This window comes from Carassius auratus, chromosome 27 (assembly GCF_003368295.1).
Source record: "Carassius auratus strain Wakin chromosome 27, ASM336829v1, whole genome shotgun sequence".
Taxonomy (NCBI): Eukaryota; Metazoa; Chordata; class Actinopteri; order Cypriniformes; family Cyprinidae; genus Carassius; species Carassius auratus.
This window is the reverse complement of record NC_039269.1, coordinates 18,040,827-18,052,966: the sequence shown is the minus strand read 5'-3', so window position 1 is coordinate 18,052,966 and position 12,140 is coordinate 18,040,827. Positions and strand designations below refer to the sequence as shown.

Here is a 12,140-nt window from a genome sequence, read left to right as displayed (position 1 = left end):
CCGACATTTTGGGCAGTTCAGAAATGTTTTTACACAAAAAGAGGACATGTCTGGGAAAAAGGGGAAATATGGTCACTCTAACGTCATGGCAATGTACAACACAAAGTACCTCACACAGGAAACACTTAACGTAACACATAAATGCGTCTAACTAATGTAAATCAAGCAAGCTAGTATGCACAGGCCACAAAGTGTTGGTGTGATAACACATTAGTGGACCAGAGGGAATAATATGGAATTTTTTCTATATAAAGCTTCTTGCACAAAATAAATTCAAGCACTTTCAAGGACCTGTGTCAATGTATGCTTATTATTTTTTTTTTTACTTTCCAGGGCCTTGAAAAATTTTGTTCAGATTCAAGGATTTCATGGACCCGTGGGAACCCTGATATACATACATACACAACCACACAATAAGACTTCAAAATCCAACTTATGTTGTGGACCTTGCATTACAAAACCTAGCTGCCTAAACTGCAGTAATACAAAAAGGGTTTTTGTGTATGTTTGTTACAGCCTGTTTGGATTGTCATAGGAGAAAGAAAGCCGAGATTTTGGTGAGAAAGAGTGAAAGTGTGCTATGAAAAGCTGGAACAAAGCTGAGAGTGGCTTTTGTTCCCTGCTAACGTATGTGAAAAGGGGAGGGAGAGGAGCAGGCCAGCCCCAAACCACTGCGGGTCAATGAGCACCTCCCAACTGACAAACAGAAAGACAGACACATGCCATCAATAAACAGAGGCTGCCTGCTATTTCAATCTCAATTTTACCACAGTTATATATATATATATATATATATATATATATATATATATATATGTTTTATATATTGAGTAGAAGAAGGAATTTAAATGTAAAAACACATGACTTACAAAGCTAAATCTCATATAGATTTGTGTTGAAATTTAGATTTCACGCATAAATCTAACCATGTCTTTGATCATGGGGGTAGGGCTAACTACTTTCCCATGTCTTCAGTTTGTTGTATAAGCTATGCTGTCCCACAGAGCATGTGAAAGGGCTTCACGTGATTATATTAATGAGTGCGGAGCAAAGGCACTCATCCGTAAGAGCCGGCCCACCCATTATTAAAGTCCAGATGAGTGGGACTAATATGGTCCTTGTTAGTCCTGGTACTGTATGTGAGATATAACATATAGAGCAATTTAACATGTAACTTTTCAGATAGACAGACAGAAACAATTTATTACATCAATTAGAGTACCATGATTAAAGATAAGGTTCACCCAAAAATGAAAACATCTGTAAATTGTAAATTCTGACTTAATTTCTTCACTGAAACACAAACTGTGATTTTTTTTCAAGAATATCCTGCCCACGTCTTTCTATGAGAATAAGAGCTGTCAAGCTCTAAAGTGACTAAAAGTACTATAAAAGTACAATATTCCAAGTCTTCTGAAACTATACAATATCCTTCTGTGTGGAATAGATAGTAATGTAAGTCATTTTGCCAATAGAAGCACTCCTACAGTCCATAAAAAGTAAGTTTAGCAAGGACAAGAGGAAAGCAGAAACAATCCTGTGTGGGATTTTGGACTCTTCATGAGATGATATACGATATACTACAAATCAAAAGAGATGTAACACAGTCCTCAGAGAGGAATACATTTCAATCCCATTGAGAGGGAGCATCCTGTAATGAGAGATCCCCTCTTGTAGTGCTGAATCATGGCTGTTCTCACAGCAGAATTGTGTCAGTGGATAAGAAGGCAATGGCTGGTGTGGCACAGATGCTGTACAGCTGCTCTGTTATGGCAAACACTCTTTTACAGTGTATTACTATGACTGGCATGAAGGTAAAACACTCTTACTATCAATCACAGCAATATAAACACCAGTCCCCAGACATTTCTGCAGCCCAGGCTGGCACAAAATGGCTCTCGTCTGGAAACTGCCTCATGAAAATTTATAGTAGTTTTAATATAGTAACACTGTGGTAACTAGTACTTATATGGAATACCATGGTGTGTCTGTATACATACACATAATATATATATATATATATATATACACCTGTATATGCGCAAAATTAAAAAGCTTTACTACAAACACCACAGTTGGACACAGTATGGGTACTATTTAGGAAATAATATATGATACGCCACAAATCAGTCCTCGGATACACACAAAATCCATTTCAATCCAAGAGCAAGATAGCAGCCCTATGGGTACTATTCAAGAACTATGGTAAATTTAGGTAAGGTCACTACATTTCCAGTTGCAGTATTTCAAAAGGAGTTTCTAGACTCATAAAAATGTTTTTAACATTCTAAATGCTAAAAAAAGATAAACATTGATTTAACCCCAGCGTGCCACCATGAGGCTAAGACAACAGCAGTTAGCCTGAGCAATAACAGGATCAATCACACATTTCCTATTGCAAGTGTACTTTCTAAAAGGACGAAGTGTTATTTTAAGTGCATCTGAGGATGTGGTGGATCATTAGGCTGACAGCATGAGTGATGATGTCACATGTGGGGAAGCTCAGTGGTTGAGATCCACACTATGCCAGGCTGTCTTAGTTAAGCTAGTGTGCTGCTTTGTCACAAGACAGATAAAGCATGTGTCGTTTCCATTGACAGACATGTAATATAGTCGAAAGACAATTTCCTCTGTGCAAGAATACATTAGAACCACATTAAGGCCTGAAACAATACCATTAAATGATAATCCAAGATTTAGTTGAAAAAAATAATACTATGATAAATGACAAAGTATGACATTTCAGTAACAATCTGTTAATAACAAAATCTGTTTTACAATATTATAATTCTCTTCCAAATATTCATTTGCATTCAGCATAACCAATGCAAACAATATCCTTGTCTCTAAATCACCAGTCTGGGTTTAGTCTATATGGTTCATAACTGAACTTGGGTAGCAGAAGAAGCTTTCATCACCCCTTAAGACTGACAGATTGCTTGCTAAATCAATATGCTCTGTATTCCCTTTGCTGTACAGGGAGACACTTAGTGTGAGTCAGCCAGTGCAGCAGACACCCTTAATATGTGTAATATCCTGTAAGAATGGAGATGGATTTTCTGAGCACAGACACCCTGGGTGCACAGGCAGATGGGAAGGTTTCTTACTGCCACTGTCCTTAACAGTATCCCTGTTCTAGACAGGTTCAACAAGATAAAAGAGGACATTCTGAAACAACATTGGACCCCACTGACTTTGCAGTATGGATAAATTAAATTCAGTATCTTACTTTAAAGGATTAGATCACTCCAGAATTAATATGTCATGATAATCTTTTCACTCCCATGTCATTCAAGATGTTCATGTCTTTCGTTCTTCTGACAAAAATAAATTAAGGTTTTTGAGGAAAACATTCCAGGATTTTTCTCTATATAGTGGACTTCAGCAGGGAACAATGGGTTGAAGGTCAAAATTGCAGTTTCAGTGCAGCTTCAAAGGGCTCTACAGGATCCCAGTCGAGAAAGGGTCTTATCTAGTGGAACGATCAGTCATTTTTTTTAAATACTTTTTAAACACAATTGCTCATCTCAGCTCTGCGATGTGCGTTCACAAATTCATGCATCACTTATACACATTGGAAAGTAATAAGTGTAGTGCCCTTTGAAGCTGCATTGATACTGCAATTTGGACCATCAACCCATTGTTCCCCATTGAAGTCAACTATATATGGAGAAAAAATCTGGATGTTTTCCTCAAAAACCTTAAGTGGTTTCATAATTTTTTTTCCAGTTTAATTTGAGTTATTTTAGAAAAGTGAAACACTACATCAAACTGAACTAAATGAAAATGAGAAATGCCGTGGAAACTAGCTGAATATTTTTATTTTTTACATTTTTCTATTCTATTTCAGTTAATTTCATAATTTACTCAACCTTAAGTCATGTATGAGTTTTTTTAACTGCTGAAAACTAAATCATATATTTTGAAGAATGTTGGTAACCAAACAGTTGACAGTAGCCATCGACTTTCACAGTAATTGTGCTCCACAGTATGGAAGTCAATGGCTACTGTCAACTCATTGATTATCAACATTTTTCAAAGTATTATTTTTGAGCTCAACAGAAGAAATAAAGTAATACAAGTTTGGAACAACATGAGGGTGAGTAAATGATGACACAATTTTCATTTTGGGGTGAACTATCCTTTTAAGTTTTTGTTTTAGTTAACTATAATAACCCTGCACCAATCTACTAAAAGCCCCTTGACTCTCACTAACCATTACCTAACTACATAATAACCTGAATTGTTTTTGCACCCGAAACACTAAAGAAATGTTGCACATCATATAATGGTACAAACAGACTCAGAAATGTTGCACTTCATGATGCACAATTTCTGTTCTTGATGCTGGTTGGGTAGCCTATAGGTGAATAGATTCCAGAATACTACCACACTCTGACATACTTTACACAAACCATGCTCCAGGCACCTGAATTGGCCTTTGCCATAATGCTTAAAGTGCACTTTTCTACACTGTATTTTTGACTTAATTTACATACTCACGGCACGCTGCTATTTCAGCTCACTTAAAGCCTAGTTAAAGTAGATTGCTGGTGGTTAGTGAATATGAAGCAGATTTTTACGGTGAAATTCACAACACAAAACTGTTCAGGGAATTTGGCACACTATCTTTCTTTCTATAAATGTATCCTCTTCAAGGGTAAAGAGAAATATAATCCATTTCCATACAGTCTCAATGGACAAGCCTTTCAATGTTTTCTTTCCTTTTCATGTGCAATTTCAAAGAATGTGGGTATTTGATACTAGACGTACATTCATGCATTTTATTTTTATATTTAGGAAAATGCTTTTATTCAAAGCAGATTACATTGCAATCAAGGTACACGCTTTGTAGCTGGCATCATAACTCTACCAACTGAGCTGCAGAAACAAACAAAAAGCTTGTTGGTGCATATAGCAAATGCTGAAATAGTGTACGTAAATTACAAACACAATACTAATAATAGTATTTTCCCATTGCCTACTGTATGTAGAGAAGCTCTCGCTTGCCATTATACTACAGTGAGATTAGAGCATTAGAGCTGTCAAACACATTGTCTCCTCAATACAACTTATTTACACCACATGCCAACAAAGCATTATCTCTCCTCAAGGCACACATTGTAGACACGTACACAGTGCCAGCGCAGTCCGAGCTCACAGGAGACTGGTGGACTAATCTGGCAGGAAAACAGTCAAACAGTTTTGGCTTAATACTCCCTCGCTGTGCTCGACAGACAGCGTTTAGTGAGACAACTCCACACTACAGGATAGGGCTCAACAGTGAACGTCTAGTATCGAGTCAAAGGCCTCACTCAGAGCAGCAGATGTTTGACGCTGTGCCGAGGTTCGGTCAGATGGATGTCCAGCTAGAGACAAAGAGACAACTTCACTTGGCATTTCCATTGTAACTGCAGAGGCATTTTGCACATCGGCTAATCAGAGATTTGTTTTTGCGGAGTATCAGACAGTCCGCTGAAGAGCTAGGCCAGTATTATGTTTGTTCAAAATGGAGTGCTGTTTGAAAAGACCCATGTTTCATTAAACAAGTGGGTCACGGTCTGAAAGGGCTCTCTTTAAGCCCACGGTTCTTCTCCTGATGCTGTGACATTCAGCTTGCTGTCTTATTAAAAAGGAACAAATAATAGTCAGTGAAGTGTTTGCATCAGTATTGTTCTACAATCAAATCGAACACCAGCTAGTAATACCATCACGGAAAGTATATGGCTGTTGCAGTCAACGATAAAAAAAATGGAGGGATAGAAAGTGCAAATAAAATAATCCTGAATTGTGAGACCAATCAAGATCCATGCAAAGCCTGATTAGATACTTGAGCACAGTGTTATTTGACTTGCAGCTTCTATTATGGCCTCGAGCAGATTGTTTGTCTGTAAGCTGTATTTGTTTTGAGGAGAGAGCTGACCTAACCTGACCCTTTAAGACAGCCCTTCTCAAAGTCCGGACTCTGGAATTCGATCCAGACCCGCCTCCACTTAGTATTTCAAGTGCACTAGTATCACTCAGACCTCCAAGGCACACACACACACACTATGGGCGCATGAACCAGTGTTGCAATTTCTACCAACTTTTTTGTAAGACAAAGAACACAGCAACTAGCGACACTTTTGGATAAAACTTTTAGCTATCATTCAGTAGAATAATGTCACCGGTTTCGCCCCACGAGTGCAAGGTTTTTCAGTGCAGAGTTAGCAGCACATTCAACTCACCGAACCGCGACAGACTTGTGAATGAAAGAGTAGAAAACAGCATTTCCAAAAACCTATCACTGTTGACTGTCTGGGCATATGAACATGAATGTAATTTGTCCGTATTTTTTATTTTAAATAATACAAATGCAGCCTTTGAGCATTAGCGACTTCTTTGTAAATCTTGCAAAATCTTACCAACCCAAAACGTTTGAACAGTAGGGTATATTTCTAAATCATCTCATGGGCTTAAAGTGCAAAAGCACTTGATGGCCTGACATCCAAATCATCAGTGACTGTGTTGTCTCCGCTCCACTTTACTCTAATTAAATATTCTGTGTGTCTAACTGTGTCTGTTGGCAGCTCTCATCTAATGTGTGAGAGAGAGGCCACTGAACTGCTACATGAACAAAAACAGGGTTCGGGGGAACTTGAGATAGACCGGGAAATACAAAATAGCTGGGGAAAATATGAATATGTAGAGTAGACATTAAAAATATACATTTTCTGCTTTATAATTATTTATTTAGGATGCATGCATGTGTGAAAACAATATGAGGGGGTCCAGGTATCCCCCTGGTTGAGGTCTACAGTGCCCCCGCTTACACTGATGGTAGTAATACTAAAACCAATGATAAAATACATAACTTTAAACCTGACAACATCCTTTACAATCTCACTGACAAAGCAAGCGACGTGGGAGTCTTATTGACTGAACAGCTGAAGGACATTTGATTTATTGAGTTTTCAGACTAGATGAATAAGCACACAAAATATGCTTCACGGCAACGACAAGAGGACAATACAATGGGGCCATTCAATTCAATTTGAACATTCAGTGTAAACAGTGATTAGAAGCACTTACTGTATCAGCCTCTGGGAGGTCAAATGGATTGCATATATAATCCATAAAATCTGTTTTATTATAGTATCTGTTCTCGTTTACGACTTCAACATGATGAGATTTTAATTACAGACTGAATTCAAAGCTTGTGACAATTTAACCCTTTGTTTACTAAGCAGTGGTGAAAGAATTTAGTTTGAGAGGGGAAGTTTAGATCCGAGTCTCCTGTGAATGTGGTTACACTAAAATATTCATGACGGAATATGCAGGGAAGGGACATCGAAATATTTCACAGGCAAGACTAAAAAACATGCTTTTAATGACATTTGATGGTTTAATGATAAGTTGGATGGTGAAGATCAAGGAGAGATGGAATGATATGTATCTTGAGCTTTAGCTGGTGTATATGGTGATGGTGGGGTGAGACAGACTGAGTGAGTGAGAGACCCACCTGATGCTGCTCATGCTTCCGGTCTCAGATCCCAGCTTGCATCTCTCCAGCTGGGTGGCAACAATCTGCCTCTCAGCCTCCAACTCTCTTGTCAGTCTCTCAAATTGCAGCTCCTGCAAACATAAAGCAGACAGAGCGTATGTGTAAAGCCCTAAAGGAATTATGGAATTGATTCTGTCTATAACATGTACCGCACATGCACTTACACATGCTCCAGTAACTACTACACAGAGCGTGTGTGTGTGTGTGTGTGTGTGTGTGTGTGTGAGTGGGATGCAGAGACACTGTAAGGCTCTGCAGCCACTCAGGGCTTTTCTTTACATATTGATAAAATGCACTTGCATTTTCTTTCTTTCAAAATGCTGCCATATAAATCTAGTCTCCGGTCAATAACTTCGTTAAGAACTGCAATTTTAAACATGGTCAAACTTTAAGAATGAGAGTCAGAGCCCAACCCAGGACAAACCATCTATTAAAGCAAACATTCGTCTAAACTTGTTTGTTTTAAGACATTTTATTTTTCCTTCTCCAGAAATCTATGTGAAAAAAATATATGTGGTAGGCTACACAAATATATTAAACAAAATCTTGAAGTGTCATCATTTGTGAGAGGTACAGTTTTACAGAGATGGAAACTAACATTTTTATGCTGCAAAGAGAAAACAGGTAAATTATATTCATTTAATCATTTGTTATTATATTTGGCCATAAATCTGTACTTTGCATCATTTTTGCCAAAACAACAACAACAATAATAATAATAATAATAATAATAATAATAATAATATACACTAAAAGTTGGGGTTCCTATGATTTTTTAAATAAATCCTGTTCCACTCACCAAGCCTTTATTTATTTGACCAAAAATACAGTAAAATACTATGAAATATTATTACAATTAAACTATTCAGATTGTTCTATTTTAGTATATTTTCAAATGTCATGTATTCCTTTGATGGCAGAGCTGAATTCTCAGTCATCAGTGTCACATGATCTTTCAGAAATCATTCTAATATTCTGATTTGGTGTTCAAGAAACATTTCTTAATATTATCAATGTTGAAAACAGCTGTTCTGCAGAATTTAATTAATTAATTAATTAATTTTTTTTTGGGGGGGGGGGGGGATATTATACATTTTTTCAGGATTTGTTGATGTATAAGATAATATTTTTTTTGAAATCAAAATCTTTTGTAACATTATAAATGTCTTTACTGGCACCTTTTTCAACTTAATCCTTACTTGCTGAATAAAACTTTTAAACAGTGGTGATGTACTTAATTTTGGGCACTGGCCATAATAAATCAACTGCCTGCAAAGTACAATAATTAAAAAAAGAAAGAGTACATTCTTTTTAACTTTTTTTTGCACCACAGTTTCTCCAGACATTCAAAAGGCATTATTCTGAACTTTGATAGTCACTGGACCATTCCAGCACTACACACCCCTCCCACCCCTCTCTTAATTAGATATGCGCCGCTTAACATTTAATGACAAACTTGTCTGTGCTAAATCAGAGATAAAATCCCAGAGCTCCTCTTTAAAGTAATCACTGTGAAAATCCAGTCAGAAACACTGCACTATTTGCCTGCGCCTACGCATGCACATAGTGCAGTGTTTCTGACTGGATTTTCCTACGGCTACGACAGTCAATGCAACGTCCTCACTTCTTTTGTGACAAGGCTGAAATGAGTTCACTCAGTCACAAGGTCAAAGACTCTCTCCCCAGAGCGGTTAACGCTAAGAGGGCTCCAGAACGCATCACCTGCTGTTTTGGGCAGAGACCCAGATGAAGGCTACAAAAATACCCATTCACAGTGTTGAAGAGAGCTCTATGGACCATGACGACTGAAGAGGCGCTCACTGCAGCATTCAAACATTATACACATTTAGGGTCTCAATTAATTAAATTACGGCAGACGCATTCCGGTGCATTTGCAACAGACAGGCATGTTGCATAGCTCTGTGACTGTAAAGGCATCGCAATTACGATACAAACAAGCATCATCTCTGACCTTTCTTATATCACAACAACGCGTTCAAGATGGAGCCACAAAGAGAGAACAACGACTGATTAAACTCTAACAATCTAACCATCAATAACAACAAAACCACTCCAGCTTCCAGTCTCACAATAAAACACCTGTTGCCTTCACAAATAAAATAACAGCGCTCTTACCGGCACATGTACCATACTCCAGAGGCCGTCCGCGCTGAGAAAGAGCCGTGTCTGTGCATCACTATCCCACTAGACTGCATTCATCTCCGCTTATCAGGAGAGTAAAGTCATTATAGGAAGTACAAGAGTGGTAGTGACTGCCTTCCAGCGGGAAAGCAAAAAGTGGAGTGCAGGCAGGCACAAAGGTCGTCATGGCAACAGTGAATTTAGAGCCGCTTTGGCATTATTTGTGCAACATTGCATCACAAAGGGTCCCTCCCACCAGCCAGCCAGCCAAATACCACCGCCCTCCAGTCACTCTTCCGCCTCCTCCTAAACTCTTTCCCTCTTTCTGACGCCATCTGTGCTCCACTCTGAAGGGGGGGGGGGGGGGGTAGGGGGGGGGTCTTGTTGAAAGGATCGCAGAGAGGAAGAGGTGTTTTTTGCCAGTCCAGGCAGCAGCTGTGAAAAAAAACATTGTGCGATGCTAGGCTTTGTGCTTCCTCTAGGGATCCTTAACAGTCTGTTCTGCCTCAGTAGCCTGCAACAGACAGGCTCCCCGAGTGGGGAGAAGCCTCCACTTGTCACAAAAGTTGGTTAAATACAGCAGTGCGCACAAACAAAAGCCACTCGGCTAGGACAGCAGATATGTCACCTGGACCAAAAGTGGTGATTCTTTGCCATTCAAATAATTGTTTTTTCTGCCCCTACACTACATTGTAAAAATGATTTTTCAAATTTCAGATTGTCTTACAAGTAGTGTTGTCCAATCGGTTAATCACGATTAATCACACCCAAAATAAAAGTTTGTATGTACATAATACTGTACTGTATGTGTATGTACTGTATATATTTGTGTGTGTATATATATATATATATATATATATATAAACAAACATACATATAGTTCAAGTTCAAGTCTGCTTTATTGTCAATTCTTCCACATGTACAGTTACATACATACAGAGAATCGAAATTGCGTTACTCTCAGACCCCCGGTGCACACAGATAACATTAACATTAAAGCCTAAAAATCTAGATAAAAATATAAAATGTAGATACAACTATAAAATAAGGGAATGCTAAAAAAAGACATATAATAAAAATTAAAAAGGCAAAAGGCGCTGAATGAGGTAGTGAGCAGACCAATGCTGCACAAAGTGACTGGTGCATGTCATCATATTTAGTGGGGTGGGGAGATCTGGGGGGGGGGGTTCATAGTTCAGTGGTGCCTGGGGCAGAAGAGGGGAGGGGAGTTCAGCTTCCTGACAGCCTGGTGGATGAAGCTGTCCTTCAGTCTGCTGGTCCTGGCCTTGTGGCAGCAGACTGAATATACATACATATATATATATATATATATATATATATATATATATATATATATATATATATATATATATATATTTAAGAAACATTGTGCACTCACAATATTATGCAAACCAAAATTGATTTGACAGCTCTATACTTACAAGAAACTATTATTTCACTCTTTCTACGTCTATCTAATTCAATGTGTTACTTGCCACTTATTGACAGATTCTTATAATGTAGTCTATATAATGTGATAAAAATCATAAAATGTGTTTTATATGGCCAGGATTGTGACGAGAGTGCCAAATAGGAATGTATTCCCATTATCTTAAATAATAACTCTAGAAAAGGCCGTCAAACCTATTTGTTTGGAAAATAAATAGCCAGGGGACTGAGAAATTGATTTGACTGCTTGAAAAGCTGAATGTGGTCTTCTGGCCTAAATGCCTAATTGCGCCCTGTGGACAAAGACTGACATTTAAGTTTCTTCACTGGTCCATTTGATAGCAAAATGTCACTTGGGGTTCGCCTCATGAGTTCCTTTAAGGATTTAACCCAATTTCTATAATTTCACGGAGTTAAATGAGTCCTGAGCCACTCCACAGCCTGACCACACAGACTGAGAACCATACAAAACAGTGTTAAATACACAGGAATGACTCAGATGAACTCATTTGCTGTAAAATGTAAAGGGAAGAGTACATGTACTCCTGGTTGAAATTAGCAGAAATGAGAACAGCCTTTTTGTTGATAATCTGGTCAAGACAGCCTCAACTGTTATGGATACTTTTAAGTAATTAAAAGAACTGCTTCATTTGAATGAATATGTGATGCCTATTATGATTAAGAACAATCTAAATGACTTCTGGCTAAAGCAAATCACTCCTGTCAGACAAAGATATAATGAGCTGATTAACAAGCTTCCCCTAAAATAAAAAGCCTTAAAATGCAGAGGCTGAATCAAAAGGAAAAAAATTAAATTTGGCCAGAGCTGTACTACCCCTTACAAACACTGGCACTTTCCCCAAAGAATCCTTGCCGTGCTCATAATAAAACTTTATGTGCCAGTGGCTTTTTTATTATTAATTAATGTGTCATTTTAAAAACACTAAGATTAATTTCTTTGTTTAACACCAAATGAAGGGGACAAAAAAGCTGAGCTTTAACAACA

The 12,140-nt window shown here is 37.9% G+C and overlaps 1 protein-coding gene across 2 annotated transcripts in view; it reads right to left on the bottom strand.

Moving 5' to 3' along the window:
• Nucleotides 1-12,140, bottom strand: part of LOC113045735 (catenin delta-2-like) — a 75,424-nt gene that overhangs the window by 48,365 nt on the left and 14,919 nt on the right. For both annotated transcript variants that reach the window (XM_026206340.1, XM_026206341.1), the window contains exon 3: nt 7,502-7,614. In XM_026206340.1, coding sequence (XP_026062125.1) covers nt 7,502-7,614 — 113 coding nt within the window. The remainder of the gene's footprint in view (nt 1-7,501; nt 7,615-12,140) is intronic.